The sequence below is a fragment of the Dipodomys spectabilis genome, unplaced genomic scaffold (assembly GCF_019054845.1).
Source record: "Dipodomys spectabilis isolate Male_0828 unplaced genomic scaffold, ASM1905484v1 ptg000233l, whole genome shotgun sequence".
Classification (NCBI taxonomy): Eukaryota; Metazoa; Chordata; class Mammalia; order Rodentia; family Heteromyidae; genus Dipodomys; species Dipodomys spectabilis.
Genome location: NW_024870910.1, coordinates 1,531,688 through 1,557,064, shown reverse-complemented (window position 1 = coordinate 1,557,064; position 25,377 = coordinate 1,531,688). Strand labels below are relative to the sequence as shown.

At 37.2% G+C, this 25,377-nt stretch overlaps 1 protein-coding gene across 4 annotated transcripts in view; it reads left to right on the top strand.

Annotated features, from left to right (window-relative positions):
• Mef2a (myocyte enhancer factor 2A) overlaps nucleotides 1-25,377 on the top strand; it is an 83,928-nt gene that overhangs the window by 27,122 nt on the left and 31,429 nt on the right. For all 4 annotated transcript variants that reach the window (XM_042698489.1, XM_042698487.1, XM_042698486.1 and 1 more), the window contains 2 exons: nucleotides 2,308-2,499; nucleotides 13,461-13,664. In XM_042698489.1, the coding sequence (XP_042554423.1) occupies nucleotides 2,446-2,499; nucleotides 13,461-13,664 (258 nt within the window). In that variant the 5' untranslated portion in view covers nucleotides 2,308-2,445. The remainder of the gene's footprint in view (nucleotides 1-2,307; nucleotides 2,500-13,460; nucleotides 13,665-25,377) is intronic.

The following is a 25,377-nucleotide window of genomic DNA, read 5'->3' as shown; positions in this document are numbered from 1 at the left end:
TGTGTCGCTATTTTGGGATTCATTTCACTTAATTTCATCTTATCTGGTCATATGTATATAGCTTTTGACCTTTTCTGTTTGTCTCAGTTGTAAGTCTGTTTTTAATGTCATTTTTAAATCTTGGGAATTTTTGCATATATCTTGTTGCTTATTTTTTATTTCTAGGGATTTTATATGAAAATAGGTAAAATTATAATTTCAATTCTGGTTAATGTTACCTTTGCTACTGGTATGTAGCTGTACTAATAACCCCTACTAGTCCAGATTACCTCTAATTTGATCTGGGATTGAGATGATTCGTAGTGATTCTTCCTTCCATCCATGTGTGTTAGTCTATTTCTGGTTTATCTCTATGTCTGGGATACAGTTCTTTGGAGCCTCTCCAGATGGCTGGTATGTTTTACTAGGGCCAGTGCTCTTGGGCAGACCCTTGTAACTAATGTTTGTTTCCCTACTTGGAGATCTCTCAGAAACTCAGTCTACTTTCTCAGTTCCTCACTCTATAGTTTTGGAATCCATAAGCAAAAAATGGAAGATAGATAGTACAATGTGTATCTTAGAAGCAGTAGCAGATCTTGAATACTTGAAATTTATGAATAATTATCTTACATTCTACAGTACACATTTTTATAATGGCAGAGTGTAATGTGTTAGAGAACATGGTTTGAAGTAGGTCAGGCTCTTCCATTTATAATGCCTTTCTGATAAGGAAATGAGAAGCAGCTTCTTTGTTTGGGTCCCCATCTTTCAGTTCCTCTGATGTTTCTTACAGGCTTTTGTCCTGGATCATCAGGGCATGCTAGTCTCTCTGGTTGGCATGTAGATCTTCATACTCAAGTTTTAAATAGGAGTCACAACTTCCTGAGTTTAGGTCAGATAAATGAACTTTTTAACTTTTGAATTGTTCAAACTCCTCCTTTATACAATCATTTGGTGTTTTTTTTTCCGCTCTAGAATCTGAACTCTATGAATAATAATCATGTCCCCCACATACTAATTTTCCTTATGCCTCATTCAGTGTTTGGAAGTAAATTTACTGTAAGTAGGTGGTCTTCCAGGCCTAGAGTTCAAGACCCATTACCAAAAAAAAAAAAAAAAATGTAAGTAGGTGGTCAGTTAATAGGTTTTAAATTGTCAATAAGTGATCACTTGTATGAATGCAAAAAATACAGTAAATGAGGGAATATAGGTAAGAAAGGATGCACTGATGATCATTTGGTAGTGATAAAACCTGGGCATCCTGTTCAGACTTAATCAGATTTGCACAATATGACTTAAGTCATATAGATTAAAATACTTCAAAAATATTGCCTGTAGATCTATTACTTTTTTAAGTGTTTACTTCTCATTCCTTCATTAGTTATTTTTTATTATGTAGGTTTTAGTCGCAGATTTTTAAAGCAATATAACCATCTTTCAGAGCATATTATTGTCCATATTATTGTCATTCTTCTTAAAGATAAATTGGATAAAACATTCTTGAAAGATAGAAAAATGTAAAATTTACTTGTTCTCATATTCTCATTTTCTCTTCCATCTTTCTCTTCTCAAAGATGTTACAGTTTATTCTACCAAGAGGATGTTGGTTTCATCAGGGAAATGATATTTGAACTGAGTGTTGACTGACAAGGAAATGTTTATTAAATAACCAAAGAAGCTGTATTTCATTTAAAGGCATATTATGTGAAAGTTCTACCAGCGGCTTTGTAAATTGATAGATAATAATTTGACTGGAGGCTATGGGGGTGTACCAGAATTTGTAAAGGCAGCTTTACCTTTATCAAGAAGACCATCAAAGCTTGTAAAGATACATCATGATGTTTAAGAGAAGTTCTGGAGTCAGACTTGCAGAACTCTGTCCTTCCTTATCCTGTGCCTTTGCACATTTCTTAACTTTTCTGTGTCTTAATATTCCTGTTCATAAAATGGAGATAATTTTATCTAACTTGATAGATTCTAGTTAAGATTGAATGAGTTAGGATTTGGACATATTTAAAAAAAGTGCCTGGCACATAGAAAAATCTTGGTAATGTTGCTGTTGTTGTAGTTACTATTTTATTGAAGAAAAACCTCAACATTGCAAGTGAGTTACTTTAGCCAGAGCTAGGAGCCCAAAGATATTCAAAAGATATTTTAGGTGGAAAATGAGTAATATTTCAACTTATTTACTAATGGTATCTACTCAGAAATCTCAGTTAGTAATGCTGTCTACTTTTATGCCCTAAAAGTAGATTTGAAATTTGTATGACATTTTTATGATTCTTAAACTTATAGAACTGAAATCTTCTAATCTGTGTTTTCTTTTAGATCTTAGAGAAGATTTCAGCTGTAGCCCTTGGACTAGAAACTGAAATAATAGAAGCTGTGTACGATGCATTAGGGTATTGAAGAAAATTAATTTTTGAATTAAATATTTGGCATATAAGGAAAGAAAGGTGACTGAAAATGGGGCGGAAGAAAATACAAATCACACGCATAATGGATGAAAGGAACCGGCAGGTAAATGAAAGTTTTAATTTACTTAATTGATACAGACTTTATTTTTAAACCTAGGATAGAATGGTTGATATTTTCTTAACTTTAATTTTGAGTCTTAACTATTTTTTAGTTTTATAATCATAAGATTATGTCTGACCATTTTGTGCATTGAAGATATTTTTATTACAGAAATTATATAGATGACTTAGATATGCAAAAAGTCAAATCACTGTAGTCCTGCTATTATCAATGGCATAGATTTTTCATATGATATTTAGCATTTGATACATTATTTGTATGAGTGTTAGTCTTATATTGATTATTATTTTCAAATATCTCTGTTCATTATTAGGTAAAGTCTCACTGAAATTATCAGTGAATGTGTTCTTGTCTACACTTTCTGATTAACTTAGAAATAATGACAATAGTTTGTTGCTGATTTTTAAATTCAGTGTCACACATCTCTAAAACATTTATGTATGATAACAGCTTTAATTGATAGATTTGCAGTACCAGTATCAGTAAATCCTTATCAATTCAGAATAATTATGATGATGATGATGACAGTGATGTATGAAGAGACCAAAGGTGTGTTTGGATCAAACTGTGGCCCATAGGCTAACTGCCTGTTTTTTGAAATGAAGCTTTATTTAAAACACAGATAAATGCATCCATTTCCTTATTTTCTACTTTTTCATTATAACAAAATTGAGTTGTTGTCACCAAGACTATATATATGGCTTATAGGCTTAAGATCTTTGCTCTCTGGCCTTTTAAAATAAAGTTTGCTAATTCCTTGGTTTACAAAAAAGAAGAAAAAATAATTTTGTAGAATATGAGAAATAAACTACTATTTAAAGCATGTACAAGAAGGAGAGATGTTATCTGTGAGAACACTGGGGAAGTTTTGAAGTGCAGTTTCTGAATTTACTGGAACACAACCCTGAAGATGTGTTTTGCCATCAGGGTTGTAGTTTAACTGAATGTAGGTAGAACCAGGGACAGAACTCAGTGGAACAGCTAGTGGGAGCAAGCACAGTAGTCCATAGACTGAGCAGAGCCCCATTTCCACTCATGCAGGTTCCTTAGCAAAGGAGAAAGGCTCACACAGTGTGATGCAGATGCAGTATGAAGGCTGATAAACCAGGCCAGATTGATAAAATGATCATTCATCATCCCAAAGGAATAAATTCTCCAAGCAAGGGTGCAAGTAAATCTCCTTTCACAAATCTGAAGGTTGTGACATGTAGAGGAGGGGACTCTCTCTGTGCATGTATGTTGTGTAAGTGTTAAATAGTGTGCATTTGAGAATAACACGAGTGGGAAAGTAGCAGCAGTCGTAAAATTCCTGAGCTCTCATATTACAGATAATCGTATTTCCATGGGTCTAGCTAGACTGGACCTACCTGTGGAATAGAAGAAAACAGGAGCTAGGAATTCGTAGGTAACTTTGCTGTTAAGCTTTTAAGTTTTGTTAAAAAGATGGAACCTGCCTCTGCTTGGAGCAACTGCGGTTAGCCTGTTTCTTTAATGGATTTATCTGCTAAGTCATCTTTTTAACTAATGCTGCCAAACAGGACAAGGGCTATCTGAATCTCTCTCTCAGATAATTTCAGTAAAGAACCAAGGAAAGATAAGAAAAACACAGTGATGCAATTGACTTTTGAGGTTCAACTAAGGCATAGACACAATTTGTCATAAACCAAAATGATACCTTAATTTTACTGTTTTTTTAAATTTATAGATTCTGAGTAAAATTTTTCCCCCTTCCTTCCTTCCTTCCTTCCTTCCTTCCTTCCTTCCTTCCTTCCTTCCTTCCTTCCTTCCTTCCTTCCTTCCTTCCTTCCTTCCTTCCTTCCTTCCTTCCTTTCTCTCTCTCTCTCTTTCTTTCTTTTTTTTTGCCAGTTGTGGGGCTTGAAGTCAGGGCCTGGGCACTGTGAGCTCCATTGCAGAAGACCAGCACTCTATCACTTGTAGCCACAGCTCCACTTCTGCTTTCTTTCTCTTTTTATTTCTCTGTTCCTTTCTTCCCTCCCTCCCACGATCCCCCTCTCTTTCTTTCTTTCTTTTTTGCTTGCTTGCTTTCTGTTTCTTTCTCTCTTTCTTTCTGTCCTGGGGCTTGGACTCAGGTCAGGGCCTGGCACTGTCCCTGAGCTTCTTTTGCTCAAGTCTAGCACTATATCACTTGAGCCACAGCACAACTTCTGGCTTTTTCTGTTGATGTGGTACTGAGGAATCAAACCTAGGGTGTCATGCATGCTAGGCAAGCAGTCTACCACTAAGCCACATTCAAGGAGGAAATTGTTTCTAATGCCCTTTATTTATCCAGATAAGTATGTATTTTGTTGGTTCTTGGAAGTTATTAAATTATGTAGCCTGGGTATGTATTTAAGTATATGGTCCATAGAAGTAAATTAGGGACCAGGGAAGTTTACATACAAACTACTGACTTTTAAAGGGGTGGCTCAGGGAACAGTTGCTGGAGAAGGTAGCTGTGAATGATAGAACGTAAGAATCACAGAATAGGTCACTGGACTCAGGACTACATGGAAAATCTGGGAAATGACCGTACTGTGCACATGAAGAGCTGCTTCACTTTGCTTCCCATTGGTGGGTTTTAGTGAAACTGCATTAATCATTGAAGGCGTTGATTAATCAACTTTTTTAAAAAGCAAACTTTGTATTAAAGTATAACAAAAAGGAAAGTTTACAGATTTTAGTGTGTGGTTTGGTGAATTTGGAAGACAGAACATAGCTATGTAGCCAGAGTACATTCAGGTACATTGACCTGCCTCACAATCCCTCTGGCTCTAGGAAAGTTAGCAACCTGCTCTGGTAACTCTGTAGATTATTCCTGTTGTTGAATTTACTTGAACAGTGTATACTCTTAAGCAGCGTTATGTTTGTGAAATCCACCAATGTTATTGTTGCATATACATATACACAAACATATTGGTACATTTTCTTTAGGGCATAGTATTCCATGTGTGGATATAATTTTTATTAGATATATTAGTTGTGCAAATGATCTTTGTGTCTTCCTTTTTAAAAAAAGTTTTTAAATGAATGTTATTATTCTAGCTTTATATATAGATATGAAATATTTTGATTATATTCACCTCCAGTACTCTTTTCTTTCACTCTCATCTCCCTCTGGCCCCCACCAAACAGTATTCCTTTTATGTTGATTTTTCTTTTTCTTTTTTGGAGGAGCTTTGAGCTTGGTGCTTTAGACTTGCTTAAGCAAGTGCTTTGTTATTTGAGCTGTGTTCTCTAGCCCTTTCTTGCTTTAGCATGCTTTTCAAATAGGGTTTCATGCTTTTGCCGGGACCAGCCTCAGGCTGTGATTCATTCACCTCCACCTCTTGAGTAGCTAGGATTTATAGGCATGTGTTACTATGCATATGCCCCCTCCATAGATTAGAGGGAACACGCAATATTTATTTTCTGAGTCTGACTTATTTAGCTTAACACGATGATCTCCTGTTGTATCTGTTGTCTTGCAAATAACATAGTTTCATCTTTATAGCTGAATAATATTCCATTATATATATAAATATATATGTATATATGTTGGATATACATTGTGTATGTGTCTGCTATATTTTCTTTATCCAGTCATTGGTTGATGGGTACCTCAGCTAATCCTATGGCTTGGCCATTGTGAATAGTGCTGCTGTAAACATAGGTGTGCCTTTATCTCTACTGTATAGTATATGGTAGTTCTAGTCTTATTTATTTATTCATTTATTTGTGGCACTGGTATTTGAATGTGCTAGACTGGCACTTTTCTGCTGAGCAGTACCTCAAATGACTTACTTTTGGTTTTTTAAGGAACCTTCATACTGATTTGCCCTAATATATGAGGGTCATTCCCTGCCCCCATACTCTGCATTTGTTTTTGTTTTCTTGATAGCCATTCTGACTTGGGTAAAATAGAATCTAATTGTTATTTTAATTTTCATTTCCTTTATGTTTAGGGATGTCAAATGTTTCTTCATATATTGTCATCTGTACTACTATTGAGAACTGTCCAGTTTACTTGCCCATTTATTAATTGTTTTTCTTTGAGTTTTGAGTTCTTTCTGTATTTTGAATGTTAGTCTTCTGCCTCATGAATAGCAGGCAAAGATTTTCTTCCATTCTGTAGATTATTTCTTTGGTAATTGTTCCCTTTGGTGTACAGAAGCTTCTCAGTTTGATGCAGTCACATTTGTAAATTCTTACTCTTCCTGATTAATTGGAGTCTTATTCATAAAGTTTATGCCCATGCTTACATCTTTAAGTTTTTTATGTTTTCTTGTAATAATTTCAAAGTTACAAGTCTTACATTAAGATCTATGATCCACTTTGAATTGATTTTTGTACATGACTGAGAGATTGGGATCTAGTTCTGTTTTTCTACACATGGATATCCATTTTTCTCAACATCATTTATTGAAGAGAATGTCCTTTCTCTAATATGTTTTTAGCACCTCCATCAAAAATCAGATGACTATAGATAATATAGGTTTATTTTAAGGTCTTCTGTTTCATTGGTCTTCATATCTCTTTTTGTGTCAGTGCCTTGTTTTTTATAACTGTGGCTTGGTAGAATAATTTGTGTTTTGTGATTTGTATTATGATACCTCCAGCCTTGTTCTTTTTGTTCAAAATTTCATGGCTTTTTCCACTTTTTTTTTTTTTTTTACTATTTTAAATAGAAATTTAGTATGTTGAAAATGAACTTTACAGCTTTCTTTGGGGGTGGGGTGAGGGAGAAGTCATGGAGGTGGGGAGGGAAGGGATGGTAGGGGAAAAACAAAGGAGGAGGTAAAAATGCTTGACAGGAAATGTACTCATTACCTTACTCATGTAACTATAACCCCTCTGTACAGTATTTTTACAATAAAAATATATACAAAAAATAAATAAATAGAAATTCAGTTTTCTATATGGATACTAGTTTGAAGCATGCTTTTTAAATATTATTTAATATTCTTATTTTGGACATGTGGGCACTTAAATATCTAACTGTACCAAGTCATAGAGCATACATGCGATTAACTACTGTAATGGTTGACAGATGTTTTCTAATGTTTTGCTAGCAGTATATAAGAGTTCAGCTGCTCCAAATCCTCACCTGTGCTGGTATTGTGCTTTTCATTTTAGTTAGTCTAATAATGAACAGTAGTCATTTATTTTAATCTTGTTTTTACAGTGTCTGATAAAGTTGTTGCCTTTTTATGTTTTTTATTGGCCATTTAATTACCCTTTTTTATGACTTGCCTATTCACTTTTTTTTCTGTTTTCTCTAATGGGAGATATTGCTAATGTAAATAAATTAATATTTAACATGTAATATGTCTTATACATATACTTGTCAAAGGTGTTTTGTCTATTATAAGCATGACAAATATTTTGTGCCACATCATAGCTGGCTTGCCTTTTTCCTTTCTTTCTTAATCCTTTTCTTTATAAATAGCTCATTTTGTTGTTGCCTTTCCTTATTCCTTCCTTCCTTCCTTCCTTCCTTCCTTCCTTCCTTCCTTCCTTCCTTCCTCCCTCCCTCCCTCCCCCCTTCCTTCCTTCCCTTCCTTCCTTCCTTCCTTCCTTCCTTCCTTCCTTCCTTCCTTCCTTCCTTCCTTCCTTCCTTCCTTCCTTCCTTTCTTTCTTTCTTTCTTTCTTTCTTTCTTTCTTTCTTTCTTTCTTTCTTTCTTTCTTTCTTTCTTTCTTTTTGAGATAGAGTCTTTCTGTGTAGCTCAGGCTGGCCTTGAACTCATTATCCTTTTACCTCCCAATTGCTGGGCTTATAGGTGTTCATTCTACTTCATTTTCCTTTTTTTCCCCCCCCCCCTTTTCAAAATAAGGTCTTACTATGTTGTCAGTCTCATTTTGAACTTATGGACTAATATGATTCTCCCACCTGATTAGGTTGGACTATAAGCATGTACCACAGTGCCAACCTTGTATTACCTTTTCTGTTCTTTCCTTTATTGGTAATGCTGTTCGTATCCCATTTAAGAAATCTTTGCATATTGCAAAGCTGTGAGGATACTTATCATAAGATGTAAGGGTGGTCTGGTTGTGACATCTGTCACCCCATTGATCACTAAGGTTGGATTCAGCTAATCTGACTGGAAAAGTGGTGTCTCTTAGTACTTCATCAGCTTTTCTCCCAGAGTGACATGCTTGGGCAGAGGATGACCTTCCCGGAGAGCCTTTCTTGGCTCAAGCATCTGTGTATGAGTAGCTATGCCTTTCTGCTAGAACCTTCAGGCAAACTCTCAAGATAATTCTTGTCGGATATTTTTCAGAGTGTTTTAGTTTTGCTCTTTCATGTTTTAGATATCTGTTAACCATTTAGAATTATTTGAGGGTATGACTTGAAGTATAGGAGGTCAAGATGTGTTACTTTAGAAGTGAAATCATCTGTTGGTTCAGCATAACTTATTACAAAAGCCATCCTTTCCTCACTGCCTTTGTCATGAATCAAGTAACAATATATGTGTGGGACTATTTCTTCATTCTATTTTGTTCCATTTGATTATTTTGTTTATCCTTCTCAATTCTGTACTATTATAATTACTGTCATTTTATATCTGCTAGCATAGTCCTCTACCATTGTGTTTCTGCAGAATTGGCTGACAGTGTTCACCTCTTTTGTTTCCAAATGGAACTACTTGTCAGTTAGTGTTAATCCAACAACAACAAGTATTTTCCTAGAGTGTTTTTTTTTTTTTTTTTTTTTTGGTGGTAGTAGTGGTGGTGGTGGTGGTGGAGCCTGAACTCTGGGCTGGACGCTGTCCCTCAGCTCTTCAGCTCAGGGATAGCAGCCTAACACTTGAGCCACAACACCACTTCTAGCTTTTTCTGCTTATGTGGTGCTTGAGGAATCGAACCCAGAGCCTCATGCATGCGAGGCAAGCACTCTACCACTGAGCCACCTTCCCAGCCCTCTCCCTAGAGTTTTAATTTTTTTTAACTGAATGTAGAACTGTTGTGGGAGGATTAAAGTCTTATTTTTTTTTTTTTTTGGATACTGGATTTTGAACTCAGAGCCTCATGTTGCTTGTTTTCTTGTTTGGTCAGCTAGCACTCTACCACTTGAATCACAGCATTGCTTCTGGCTTTTTGATAGTGATGAGAGTCTCACAGACTTTTCTGCCCAGGCTGGTTTTGAACTATGATCCTTATATCTCAACTTCCTGACTCACTAGGATTATAGACGTGAGCTGCCAATGCCCAACTTATTTTAGTGTAATTATATAGTTGCCTTAAGAAATTGTAATTGTCTTGGAGTTGTAAAATTGTATATTGTAATTATGTAGTTAGCATTCTCTGACTTGCCTAATTTTAGGTCAAGTTGTCAGTATCGCATAAAATTTATGAATTGTAATGTGCTGTAGGGCAACATTACTAATGAACACTACTAATTAGTTGATATTTATTGATTTTCAGTTTTATATGTCTTCTAAAGGTGAGGGAAACCTTTGTATGGTACCAGGCTTATTCTGAAGTAAAATGCTAAAATCAAGGCAAAGTGTAGAGTCTAATGGCTTATTTTTGTACTTTGTGTCTTATGTCTTATTACAGTCTTGTGGGTAGAATATTCTTATCTTAAGCTGTGGTCAGTAGCTAGTATTGTCTAATGGGTGCCAGGCAGATGTCTTTTGGATATTATTTTCTTTGTAGTGAAAAACCCTAGTTTAAAAATACCACTCAAAGATAGGAGGGGAAAACTGAGAGAAAAACGAAGGAAGGGGTGACATTGTCAATTGTACATTATTACCTGACTCATGGAATTGTAACCCCTCTGTACAACTTCTCAATATAACAATAAAATTATATATTAAAAATATCAACTTACATTACTTGACAATTAGGAAATTAGAGATGAAGCAGAAAATTCATTAGGGTCATTATATGTAAGAACATTATGATGTAATTTAGCTTGAATGGTAGTTGTGAAGATAGAAATTGAAAGAATTACGGTATATTTTAGAGGTTAAATTGGCATAATTTGATGATGAATTGGATGGACTATTAAGAATGATCAGGGGGGCTGGGAAGGTGGCTCAGTGGTAGAGTGCTTGCCCTAGCATACATGAAGCCCTGGGTTCCATTCCTCAGTACCACATAAATAGAAAAAGCCGGAAGTGGTGCTGTGGCTCAAGTGGTAGAGTGCTAGCCTTGAGCAAAAGAAGCTCAGGGATAGTGGAATAGTGTTCAGGACCTGAGTTCAAGCCCCAGGATTGGCAAAAAAAAAAAAAAATAAAAAGAATGATCAAGGGTAATTCTTTCCAATTGTTTTTCTGGTTGTTATTTGATGGCAGTATCTTCATTGAAACGAATGTGTGTGGAAAAAGCTTATTGATTTAAGACCATGATATAATCACTGGCAAAAACAGGATAGAAGGAGAGGGGAGCCTAAGCTGAAAGCCTCTTTGTCTGCTCAGTGTGGAGGTTGAGCAAAGGGAGAGGAGATAGCAGTCAAACCTGAGGAGCAGCCAGTGAACTCCAGGCATGTCATGTCCAGAGTTTCTCCAGTAGAAAGTGAAGAGTGAGTGGTGGAGGGATGACATTATCTTATAAACTGACATGTCAGATTGAAGCCTCTTTGTACAAACAACTAACAGATTTTCCTTTTCCTTTTTCTTTTTTTTTTCCGGGGTGGGGAGGAGAGGAGGATTATGGGGCTTGAACTTTGGGCCTGGGCGCTGTCCCTCAGCTCTTCAGCTCAAGGCTAACACTCTATTACTTGAGCCACAGCGCCACTTCTGGTTTTCTGAGTGGTTTATTAGAGATAAGAGTATCATGGACTTTCCTGCCTGGGTTGGTTTGAGCCTCGATCCTCAGATCTCAGCCTCCTGAGTAACTAGGATGACAGGCATGATCCACCAGTACCCAGCTAACAGACTTTTAAAAAATCATAAAAAATCAAGTCACATGGCTGATATGAAAAGATAAGAATTTACATGGCATTGAACTTTAATCACATAAATTAAAGATGACAGAATTGATAAGAACAGCCTAGGTATAACATGGGAATGGAAGTTGTTTCCAGTTGGCTAAGGAGAGACTTGGTTGTAAGAAATAGGTGATTGTAGACATTTCTTTCAGACGTTCTTATTCTGAAGTCAAGATCAAAGAGAAGGGTAGGAGGCTGTCTAAGGAAATGTCAGGACATGTGGAAATGCTAATGTATTTCATCTAGTAAAGCAGAAGACGACCATGAGGAGGAAGAGCTTGGAAACACAGGAAAGAATAAGAGCAGGCATGTCAGTATTAGCAGAGAAGCAAGATTGGGAAAGGTACAGCTGAAACTGTTGGACTGATAGATTTGGTGATGGAGATGTGAGGTAATTCTTTTGTTTCCATTTTCTTCAGAATTAGAAGTGAGGTTATCAGAGGAGTGAAGTTGTGGGAGAGAAGAAGGAAAATCACAAATGTGATTCAGAATGGGGTAATACCAAACAAATGAAGTTAGTAATATCAGGCCTCACGTCAGATGCACCAGGTTTTGGGAGTGAGAGGTTCCATTCCTAGGAATTATCATAATCAGCTACTAGCATAGAGATGAAAAAGGTAATTGGGTATATGTTTAGGGAGTCAGTTCTTGCTCGAAACTATGTAAAGGTGTTGTATGTACAAAAGAAATAGAAACAGTGATGGACTATCAATTAGAAAGAGAGAATCCCAATCTGAAGCCCCAAATCCCAAACGCTCCTAATTTGAAACATTCAAGTGCAGTGATGATGCCACACAGTGACAAATTTCCCACCTGACTTCATGTAATGGGTTGCTGTCAAAACTCAGACACACACAATGACATTGTGTAAAGTTGCCTTCAGGTGTGTGTATAAGATGTATCTGAAAGATAATATATGGCTTGAGCTGGGTTCCAACCTCCAAGCTATCTCATTGTGTTCATGCAGGTTGGTCCACAAACCCCTCATCTGAAGCACATATGGTCTTGAGTATTTTGGATAAGGGCTACTTGACCTGTAATAATAAAATGACATGGTAACTGGATTGGAGGACTTAATAAGGTATAACAAACAGTTTTAAGAGAGGTAATACGAATTAGAAAAACTGGAGAAGAAGCAAAGGGGAAATTGCATGAAATTGACATTCTATGGTGAAGGGGAAGTTGAAGATGTGACCATAGGAGTGATGGGCATGTATCCGAGGTGGAGAGAGAAAGGAACAGGGAGTCTAGTGCACAGGCACTGAAATCAGCTGGCATAGAAGTAGACTAGAAAAGCAGGGTGGTCAGGTACAACTACATGAGAAAGATTAATTGGGCTGGATCACTTTGGACTCACCACAAGGTGGATTATTAGGTGGTATGATTTCATGGCATAGACTTCAGAATATCTGAGGTTTTCAAAGGAAAGAGTAGGAAAGAGTAGGAAATAAGGAACAAAAAAGAATTACTTTTTAGGGAGTTTGAGTATAATATTTTTAAAGAAAAAATGAGGGGTTCTGTGAAAGGATTTATAAGTAGCAGATTTCAGTTAGAAGAATAAATAGTAAAAAGAACATTTGACAGCATCAGAGAATTTGCTGTTTCTAAACTGAATTCAGTGGGCACAGTAAGAAGGTTGAGAGTGAAGAAAAGCAAAGCTTAGATTAGTGAATAGATTTAGCTGTTTAGGGATTAAAGCCTGGGTACTGTTGGATTACCTAAAATGGAGTTGCGGGATAGGTTATAATAGTTTTAAGCTGAATAGTAAAAGTCCTCACTGGTTAGTGTTTCCTTCTGTTTCTTTCCCTTCTGTGTAGCTCAACTAAGGATAAGGAGAAACCTTGACCAAGGAAAAACTGTAGTCCTGTGGTAGAATGGGGAAAGGAAGAGGCACGGGTGGAGCTTGAGGCTGAGACTAATTCCTGTCTTTGAAATCTGGCTCCATATTGAAAAAACACTCAGTTTCAAATAGCCTAAATGTCAAGTACTATACTGCTTTCAATAAAAGGTACTTTCTTCTTGGATTGTGCAGGTCACATTTACAAAGAGGAAGTTTGGATTGATGAAGAAAGCCTATGAGCTTAGCGTGCTCTGTGACTGTGAAATAGCACTCATCATCTTCAACAGCTCTAACAAACTGTTTCAGTATGCCAGCACCGACATGGACAAAGTTCTCCTCAAGTACACAGAGTATAATGAGCCTCACGAAAGCAGGACCAACTCAGATATTGTGGAGGTAACACACATGTAGTAATGCATGAATTGCAGATAACAATTAAATCTTCTGTTAAGTAACATTAACTGCCAGATTGCTTTGCATGTCCAAAATATCGAACCATTTCTTATAAAGATTTAAAATTGCTGTATGATGACCCACTTGTGCTATAAACAGATCCTATTCATTCAAACAAAATAAACTGGCCTCTTTTCCCACATAAATCTAACAGCCAGTATAATCTTAACATTTTGCCTATGATTATGTATTTTGTGTGTTTTTAAATGAAAAGCTATAATTTTAATAGGCTTTAGTAATTGCATTATGTCAGCAATAACTCACAACTTTCAACACTAATGAAAGGGAAGAAAATAATTTGTTTTGTTAAGAACGCTTTAGTTGGGGGAGGGAAGGAACATCTTTGGGTTTTTTGTTTTGTTTTGTTTTCTTTTTATCCATAACCCATTCAGTATCTCGTATAGTTCTGTCAACTTAATTGTGTGAAAAAGAAATTGCTTCTTAAAGAATGATTTTTTTATCTATTCAAAATGAGTCTTTTAAAAATAAAACTTTCGGGGCTGGGAAAGTGGCTCAGTGGTAGAGCGCTTGCCTTGCATGCCGGAGGCCCTGGGTTCGATTCCTCAGCACCACATAAGCAAAAAGAAAAAAAGCTAGAAGTGGCTCTGTGGCTCAAATGGTAGAGTGCTAGCCTTGAGCTGAAGAGCTGAGGGACAGTGCCCAGGCCCAGAGTTCAGGCCCCACAACCGGACCCCTCTCCCAAAAAAATAAAACTTTCATAAAGCAAAACCATAGTCAGACAGACATAGCAGCTCATGCTTATAATCCTAGCTACTTGGGAGCCTGAAATCTAGAGAAACACTGTTTTAGGTCAGCTTAATCTCAGCCAGTAAAAAGCTGGACATGGTAGCTCAGGCCTGTTATCCTAGTTACATGGAAAGCAAAAAGCAAGATCTATTTTAAAAAAAAATAGAGCAAAAAGGCCTGGGACCGTGGCTCAAATGGCAGAATACCTGCTCAGCAGGTGAAAGGATCTGAGTTCAAACGCTAGTGCCACCCCAAAGAAGAAGAGATAAGTTCTAGTGTTCTGTTATTTAGCAAGGTTGTATAGTTAATGATAACGGACTATATTTCAAGGAAGCTACAAGAATTTAGGTTGCAAATAAGTAGTTTGCTAAACACATAAAATTGGTCTTCTTTCTCCTATGATGATGCACCTGCACCCTTACTTGTAGTGCATGTCTGGATCTCAGTTCTTCCTCCTAGTGGTGATAATGCACACATTTATCTAAAACTGTTAATAAGGTCATCCAAATCAACCCTGAGGGCGATGCTTATGTCATGTAGCTAAAACATTTAAATGCTGTTGGATGCATTTTAAAGAGCAATATAAGCAGTTTGGGGCTGGGGGCATAGTTCAAGTATAAGAGTACCTGCTTGGCAAGAATGAAGCCTTCCTTGAGTTTAAACCCCAGTACTGCCTGCCTCCCAATAAATGATGATATAGAGAATAAGTGAAATTTTAATCAGTGTAAAATTACAAACAAAACAAAATATTCAAGGATGATTTGAACAGTGAAAGTAACTAGGGAAGACTGATTGATCAGCTTATCAAAACCTTCCTTTCAATTGGTTTGCACTGCTTTCTTACATAATGTTATGCTGCTTCTTAGTAGGACCATATTGTTCAGGGTAGCTGGGAACATTTCCTTATAATGAGAAATTCACATTACTCTTAAATTTGTATATATGCTTGTCTAGATATAACAAGACCAAACATGAAAATACATTGGTAGTTAATTAGCATTAAATGCTTGAATTACAAAAAGCGTTATTTTTATTAAAATAATAAGACAGGTATTGTACCTGTCATATTAGTTACTCAGGAAGCAGAGATTGGAGGGATAGTGGTTTAAGGACAGCCTGGGCAAAAAGTTCATGAGACCCTGTTTCAGCTGGTTAAAAAAAAAAAAACTGGGCTTGTCATTCTACCTACTGAGAAAGACCAGTAGGGGATCATAGCCCAGTCTAGCCTAGACATAATTACTAGACACTATTTGAAAAATAAAGCAAAAGTGAATGTGGTTGCCTCAAGTGGTACAGTATCTGCCTAGCAAGCATGAGGCCCTAAATTCAAACCCCAGTACCAACTCTCAAAAAAATTAAAATGTTAGCTTTCTATAAACCTAAATCTTAATAATTAGAATTTATATTTTATATTTATTGTAAAAAATCATTTAATGATTAAAAATAGCATTTAAAGTCTGGGCACCAATGGTTCATGCCTATAATTCTAGCCACTCTGGAGGCTAAGATCTGAGAATCATGGTTCAAAGCCACCCCAGGCCAGGCAAGAAAGTCCATGAGATTTTTATCTCTAATTAACCCAGAAGCCGAGTGGTAGAGCACCAGATTTGAACAGTGAGGGCCCAGGCCAGGACCTTCACAAAAACTATTTAAAAGCATTAAAATAATTTTAGTTTTACATTAATTGAGTATAGATATACTTGCATACAAGTTTTTAACTCTTTAGCTCATTGCCATCAGTAGAACACATATTATTTGAAAATCTTGCTCATAACAGAATGATTTCACTGAAATAAAGATGAGAAAAATGAATATGATATATATAAAAGTAATACATATCCTTATTTTACTACTTATCCAACCATTTCTGGTGTGTGAATAGGAATACATGCAGTAGTAAGTAAATATCATTTTGATAATCTACTAATACAGCTCTGAAGGAAAAAATAAACTGCCACACTCAATACACGAAACAGTTGTGTAACCAGATATAAACGGGATTTTAACCCACACATCAAGCAGTTCTGTGTATCCAGCTGTGTATTCCCAAGTTTAGATACTTCCTGGAGTACTTAGTGTCAGAAACCACTGGATGAGAGCTTAGCTCATATCATAGTAGGTTGTGATCTGTGCTCCTCACCAGTTGTTACAAACCAACTCCCTCAAGCCCCTGCCTGGGTTTGGTTAGTTTGCTAGAATAGCTCACAAAACTCAGGGGTGCCCTTGCTTACCTCTTGCAATTTATTCTGCAATGTATTATAATGCAGATGAATAGAATGATGAAGAGCTACAAAGGGAAGGGAACGGGGTCCTCACTGCAGAGCTTCTGTCCTTGTGGACTTGAGGGGCACCCCTCCACCCCAACACTAGATGTTTTTACCAACCTAAAAGGTCTACTTCCTGCATTTCATTAGGTGACAGTCCACAGTGAATGCCATCAAAGATATCAGTGGAGTCTTTTCATGTTATTGAGCACTGGCACCAAAATAAGTGACAGGGGCCTCTCTCTCCCTTTAGTGCTGGGGATCAAACCCAGAGCCTTTTGCACATCTAAACAAGCACTTTGCCACCAGGCTACACCCCCAGCCCTAGGTGGCAGGCTTTTTTTGGTCCTGCAAAGAGAAGTAGTTAAAGCATTTAAAGAAAATATTAGAACCCCCTATATTTTCTTGTCAGTAAATTTCAGATTAGAAAATGGCCAGCTCTGTTATGTAATTTTATAATAATATGGCCTAGCATGTAGGAAACTAGAGACTAAAATCACTAACATTAATAGTCACCCATTATTTATATACATGCATGTGTATATAAGTTGAATTTATACTAAATAAAAATCTAGAACTAGTAGAAGCTTTGGAGCTATGCATCAAAATAAGTGTTATGCTAAAAGCACGAAATGAGAGTTTTAGTAGCTGCTATATAAGAAATGTTTGTTTTGTTTTGTATGCCCCCTTTCATTTTGTAGAAGTAGTACATATTTCTATTGGAAAAAAAACAATTTTTAGTGGTGGTTGGTTTTTTTGAGATAGGGTCAATGTACCTCAGACTGGACTGGAGCTCACTCTTTAGCCCAGGCTGGCATTGAGCTCAGAATCATCCTGCCTCCACCTCTTAAGCGGTAGGATTATAGACATGTACCACCATACTCAGCTGGTAATATATATATATATATATATATTTATTTATATGTATATATCATATACATATAAATTATTGACATGTAACTTATATGGCAATGAAGGGAATGGGAGGGGGAAGAAAAATAGTTAAGATTAGTTACATCTATCAATTAGAAAATTAAAACAGATGCCAGTGAAAGTGATCATGTGCCAAGAGCATCAGTGGTTCTCAAAATGTGGTATTCTGCCCAGCATGTTGATACTGGTCAGTACTAGAGAACATTTTAGAAATAGAAGTTCTTGGCTTTTACCGCAGATCTACTGGATCATTTTTAGTAGAAGTCTCAATAATCTTGTATTAACTTGTCCTAAGTGTAGTTGTGAGCCGAAAGTTAACGCAGAATCTCTTGGAAATGGCTATATCTAGCTTTTAAAGTGTTTTTAGCTTGAAGACTATCCACAGAAATAGTTTTTGACAGTGAGTAAACATGAAACAGTAATTTTTTTAAAACCCTTTAAAAAGTAATTAAAAATAGCATGCTAGTGATACACAAACAGGTGGATCCTTGTTCTCTGGAACAGTAAAGAAACAAAGAAAAAAAAAGAATAAAGATAGTTTATTGCAAAGTGAAAGAAAATTTGCCTGGAAGAGAAGACAGCAGTACCTAGAAATTGGGAGTTTGTTTTGGCTGGGCAGGTTACCTCCTTTTATTCTCTTCTCTCTCAGTTGGAGTCTACCCCCAAGCCTCATTGATTGTATTAGGGGAGGAACACATTTAGGTGGGCTCATAGGCAAAAGGCCTATTGGTTCATTGGAAACAAGGGCAGGTGTTCAACTAGGCCAGAGCTGTTTGGGTCATTTCCCAATTCCCAGTTGGTTTCACTGCCTTCAAAGGCAACTGAAATGTGACTGAATTAGTTATAGCTGTACGTCACCCAGCCACAAAGAAACAGTGGGAATGGCTAAGAATGGAGAAACTTCTTAGTGACATACAGTCTTACCTCCCTGAAGGAGGGTCTAACCCAAAGGAACAGTAGTTCTTTATTGCTGCCTGTACTTTCTGAGGAGGGGAGAGAATAAGCTGTGTAGCTCATAATTACCACCAAACAAGAAGACAGGAGTCCTTAAGTGTCAACCAAGCAGCGCTAACACAAAACCAGACACCAAAATAAAAGCTGGGATAAAAGTGACAACTCTATTGGAGACCTTTGTAAGCTTCCAGAATGCTGATGGGCCCCTGGGGAAGGGTCACACCCAGTTGTTGTGAGGCCACTGACCTGTCACTAGTACCTGGTGAACACTGTTGTAATGACTTACATTTCATCATTACTACATGGTTATGAGAACTTCTTTCAGAGGTGCGAGTTAGTGGGAGATGGAATCTGGTTTCTTAGATGAACAAAAAAGAAGTGAAATATCTTTTGTCTCTTGAAGGGCATGGTGCTGTTTTTGGTATTTTGGCAGTTTTATAATATCCTCAAAAAGGTTTTGGAAACAATCACCCTCCCAGCCACCACCATGTTATAGAGAAGGAATGGAACAGACACAGAGTGTTTAAGAGGCTTGCCTAATGTTTTCCAGAGCTACATTTGGAGTGGCAGGGAAGGGAAACAAATAACGAGACATCTGGTTGTAAGACTAAGCCCTCCTCCTCCTCCTCCTCCTCCTCCTCCTCCTCCTCCTCCTCCTCCTCCCCCTCCTCCCCCTCCTCTCCCTCCTCCCCCTCCTCTCCCTCCTCCCCCTCCCCCTCATCCCCCTCCTCCCCCTCCTCCCCCTCCTCCCCCTCCTCTCCCTCCTCTCCTCCTCCCCCTCCCCTTCCCCCCTCCCCCTCCCCATCCCCATCTCCCTCCTCCCCCTCCTCCTCCCCAGGAGCAACAGGATGGCGATTAACAGGGTGAGGCACACCATGCAATCCTGATGCTCCTCTCCTCTTCCCAAGTCTGTGCCATCACCTCACACAGCAATCGCTAGCGCTCGTGCACTTTCAGTTTTGCTATTTTTATTTTGCTATGTAGTTGAGCATAAGTGGATATCATATAATTATTCATTTTCATTCATAACCTGTTATAAGAGACTAGGCATTTCCACCAGTGAACTTACACCTGTAACCCATGCTACTCAGGAGGCAGATAGGAGGATTGAAGTTCAGAGATAGCAAAAAGTTTGTACGACTTCCAATGCCATGGTAGTATGTGGTTGTCATCCTTGCTACTCAGGAGGCTGAGATTGGAAGGATTGTAATTCCAGGGTAGCCCAGGAAAAAATGATTCATGAGACCTTGTCTCACCTGAAAAAATCTTGGGGATGGTGGTGCATGATTATCATCCCAGCTATGGGAGGGATTGTCTAGGATTGTGGTCCAGCCTTACACTTGCTAATATGCAAGCACTTTACCTTTGGAGCCACACTCTCTAGCTCCTTTTCATGTCAGTTATTTTCAAAGTAGGGGTCTCACTTTCTTCCTGGGCTAGCCTGAACTGAGGTCTTCCTACGTGTGCTTTCCTTGTCTCCAGAGATGACAGTCATGAGCCACCACTTCCAGTCACTGTGCTTCTACCATAGCTTGGATAATAGATATGTGCCATTAGGCCCAGCCATTGATTGAAATGGGCTGGCCTTGACCCACAGTCCATCCATTTATGCCCCTCAAGTAGCTAGGATTACAGGCTTAAGCTACTTCTCCTGGCTTCTCTTTTTAAGATTATAATAATATGATTCAGATCATATCTATAAAATGTTCCAATTGGTTGTATGAGAGTTTTATATTTTTACATTTTGGACATGTAAATGCATAGTTAGAATTTCTCAGGTTTTTGTTTGGTTGACTCACAATTCTAAGTATTTTAGAATTGTGCATTCTACTTATATTCTGGGAATCATTTCATTAAATATTTAGGATTTTGATATGTGAATTTACTCAAAAATATTTGTTATAGTTCTCCTTTTAGAATTGTTTATTTTCCTAAATTTATTTTGGTTCTAAAAAATGCTACTTCCCTAAGTTTTTTTGTTTTTGTTTTATGTGGTGTGTTCATTGGAAATCTTAATATACTTAGAGATAGCATTTAATCAGCACTTAATCCATGTGAATACCAATGATAATTATTCATGTTCATAGTAAACATTTCCAAAGCTTTCAGTAATCTACATGAAGTACTACTTAGTACCCTAGAAACCACTTCCTCAGGTATCCTTCACTATTATAGAATTGAAGCATGTTGATTTATATGCCAGACCTACTTGATATTAACTTACTAAACTACTTGAAAGGTCAATGAACTTGCCTGTTTTGGTCATTTTGTGTAAATGGTGTTATATAATATGTGGTCCATTGTGGACCCTTTTGTCACTTAAGTGGATATTTTATCCATATTGTACCATAAATTAGTACTTCATTCTGTGGCTGAATCCATTGTATGTACTGCTTTGAAGTTTGTGCACAGTTGTGTGAGCATATGTTTTTATTTTCTCTTTGGTATCTAGCTAGGAGTGGAATTTCCTGGGTTGTATGGTAAGTTCTGTGGTTTAATTTTTGAGGAACTGCCAAATTATTTTCTATATCTTAACTTAAAAAGAAAAAGGAAAAGCATCGAGAAAAAACAGCCCTTTATGAGAAAATTCTTAGTTCATTTCTTTTTAAAAATACTGATTTAAAAAATTTCAGTATTTTGGGGTCATGCTATCTGGACCAACTCTCCTGCTGAAAACAACTAAAAATGCTAGCTGAACTATAAAAGGCCATCTTTTCAGTGCCAAAGAGCTCTAAAGAATGTATCAGAAGTCTAAGGGAAGGTGAGAACACAAAGGTAAAGAAGTTTTTAAAGCTCTAGACACCTTCAGATATTTTATCCATCTGGACAAAGAGGTAAAAAGCAGAACTTCAGGTTCTGACAAATTTAGAAGCAAGGGAACTTTTATGTTTATGAGTTTAATAAACTGTCTCCAACAGTTGACTCACAACTACTGTCTGCTCCCAAAAGATTGCAGAAATAATCAGTTTTGAACAAATGAGGTAAAAAAAAAAAAATGAGAAAAGGAAGAAAAGAATTTTACCTCTGAGCATTTGTAAACCTAGTATCAGCATCAGGTGGAATTTGATGCCACAGTCTTAGAACACAAGAACTTTAAGAAAACTAGTTCATCAGGTACCTGGAAGAAGCACATTTGCTCCCATTTGAAACGACTCCTTATTGTAGGTGTCTGTGTGAGGTGGAAAGAGCAGAAATGAGGGACTTAGACTCTAATCCTAGTTCTGTCCCACACTAGTTGAGTGATCAAATAGATATGAGATGAATGGTTGAGTCTCCCAGCCTTAGTCTCCTCTGAATATAGGAGATGAACTTCAGAGTCATAAAAGTATCATTAACTTTTAATTTAACAGCTAACAAACTTTTTTGAGCATATGTGATCTCAGGGTCCCACCATTCATCAAAATTTTCACTCAGTGGACAGATTCCCAGAAAAGAAACACGATCAATAAAAACAAAAACAAAAAAAACGTTCTTAATAGTATTATCATGTTTACCACAAAACTTCCAAGTCCAAATGATTTCATAAGCAAGTACTGACAGATTTTTAAGGGGGAAAATTGTATGAACTTCGGACAATAATGGATGGATCTCTTCTTTTTTCATATGGAGCTAGCCAACAGAATTCTAAAGAGAAATAAATTCTTCACAATGTAAGATCTCTAAGTGAATACTAGTAAACAAGAGAGAAGTTTAATTGTATCAGTCCTTCTTTAGCCAATTTACTTAGAGGGTTAAGACCCTTTTTGAATTCTTGGTTGTAGAGATAGTAGCCAGATTTGGAAAAATACAAGACTTGGCTAAGGGTTTATAAAGAGACATGTAAAGAGATATGTAAATGGTTTCCTTCATTAAGTTTTTTTGATTAGAAGAGAAACCCACTTAAAATGGCCTAAGCTAAAAGAGTAATTTCTTGAAAGGATACAGACAGATGGATTCCTGAAGGCTGACACAAAGAGACTTGTCTCCAAGGGCTCCATGTTCTCTCTGCCACCAAAGATGTTTTGCAACATGATTCTTCTGAGACAAGATAATGCTGTCCATGTCCAAGTGAACTCAATGAATACATACACAGCTACTATTTTCTGCAGGTTAACTGATTTCTATCTTTATAGGATTATAAAATAGCCTAGTCAAAGAAACAAAGGTAACTAGCCTAAATAGGTGTTCCATCCACTAAATTTCAAGGTTGAACACTGTTTTATCTTAAATTATAAAAATTACAATCTCATAAATTACCTATGTTACAATAGGATACAAGAATCTATCTCTCTATCTATCTATCTAATTATCTACTAATTGATATAACTCTCTAGGCCCATAAATATAAAAGCATACCAGCAGAACACAACCTACTTCTTCTACCTTACCAGCTTCAGTTTCACTTTATGTCACAGTAGCTTCAGATAGAAAGGAACCCTGCTTCAGGGATTGTGGGGTGTCTTGCTTCAGACAGTTACACCCTTAATACTGTGATCATAAATACTGTCACAGGACTTAAGAATTACTCTTTAATTTCTTGAAGAGTACTGAAAAGTCATAAGCCCTCGCTAATCACATTTCTTCAGTATTTGATACCATAATGAATTAATATGGATACTTACATAGTCAAACAGTTTCAGGATTAAAAAAAGAGCTCAGTGTTTTTTTCTTTCAAAAACTCATAGTCAAATACTAAGTCCTGTCAAAGTTTATTAGCTATCTCTTCAGATATTATTAAGGATAAGAGTAACTCAGCATCCTTTAAACTAAGAACAATTTTGTTTTTTTAAAGACAAAATCATGATTCTTAAATGTAAAATGAGCAAGTACCAAGATTTAATATATTAATATCTGTAAGAATCTATACTAATGATTACTTACGATTTCTTTAAAACTAGTCAGAATTGGCTGGGCACCAGTGGCTCACACCTGTAATCCTAGTTTCAGGAGACTGAGATCTGAGGATCATGGTTTGAAGCCAGCCCAGGGAGGAATGTCTGTGAAACTCTTATCTCTAACAGACTACTCTGAAAAAGCCAGAAGTGACACCGTGGCTCAAGTTGTAAGAGCACTAGCCTTGAGCAAAAGGGACAGCACCCAAGCCCCAGAGTTCAAGTCCCAGGACAGGCAAAAAAAAAAATTTTTTTTTAAAAGTCACAATTGGTTAACATAAATCTAAAGATACAAACATGTAATCCTGTTAAGAAGACCAAATGAGTTTGGAAACAGCAGCTTGTACCTATGGCCCTAGCGACTTGGGAGGCAGAAATGGAGAAATGGGTCTGAGGGTACCCTGGACAAAAGTAAGCTAGACCAGCATGGTGGTGTGCACCTCTGACTCCAGGCAGAAGCACAAGACTCTACCTGGAAGTTAAAGTAAAAGAGGGCTGGGACTATGGCTTACATGGTAGGGAGATGACCTACCTAAGTAAGCCTGAGACCCTGAGTTGAAACTAGTACTGCCCTTCCCCCCCCCCCCCAAAAAAAAGGGAATTACTAAACTCTCCAAAAATAAAACTTATATAGAAATGGATTGACAGGAAATTTAGGTAAATTAGTTTTAGGACTTTTTTTTAAAAAAGAATAATCTCATCAAATCAATGAGAACCTTTAAATATGTTTAGAATACTATTATAAAGACAGATGGTATCAACTCAAATTAATAAATAATGGCTCATCAGATGATCTTTTTGGCACAGGATCCAGTTAAGAAAAATGGGATAAATCAACTTGAATGGTATATACCACTGAAATTTGAAGCTATTTTGGCACATCTGAGTTTCCTCCTTAGGTTTGCCAGAGTGGCTGTGAAAACACATTGCAAGAAATGAAGTTTGCTGGGGTTCTGTTTACTTTAGTACATGGCACGATAACCAGCCTCAGAAGCCAAGGAGAACAACAGTAGCCACGTTCTTGATATTTTCTTTCCCTCATATATTCAGACAGTTTTTTGTCGTTGAGCAAGTGTTTTTATTGTGCCTAACCTGAAGCGTGAGTGACAGCTGAAGCTGGTCTCTCTCTTGTGGGCCTGGCCTGGCCCTGTTAATAGATTACAACATTCCGCTCTTGTTAATGCCAGCAACACAGGAGAAACATTTACTATTATGCTATTTAGTAATGATAAAGGTGACAGAAAAAGTCTTTTTATGGAAGCTGGGTCCTCACAGCAACTCTTCATGCTTGTGATAAGGAGACACTAGTTGGCTGTCAAACAGAGGTACTCTAGCTTGTTATCTGCAGGGCCGATACTGCCTCTTCAGCTCCCTCCTTGTGCCAGGAACCTATCTGAAGTGAAGGGTTGCAGAGCTACAGATAGCAGAGCACTTTTCTGGTCCAGAAGTACACGTAGAGTTAGCCCTTCTTTTGTAGGATAAGAATTTCATGGAAGTTTTGAACAAAGCTCATATTCTCTTATAGATTTAAAAATTTTGAGAGGAAAAATATGTTTGATGATTCCTATTATTAGAAAATTCAGGGGCTGTGAAGGTGGCTCAGTGGTAGAGTGCTTGCCTCTTTGCATGAGGCCCTGGGTTTGATTCCTCAGCACCACAGAAACAGAAGTGGCACTGTGGCTCAAGTGGTAGAGCACTAGCCTTGAGCTGAAGAGCTGAAGGACAGTGCCCAGGCCCAGAGTTTAGGTCCCATGACCAACAAAAAAAGAAGGAAAGGAAAGGAAGAAGGAAGGAAGAAGGAAGAAAAAAAGAAAATCTGGTGATAAATATTTCAGTATACCAACAAGAGCAAGATTGTATTAACTACTGTTAAGATATGTGACAGTT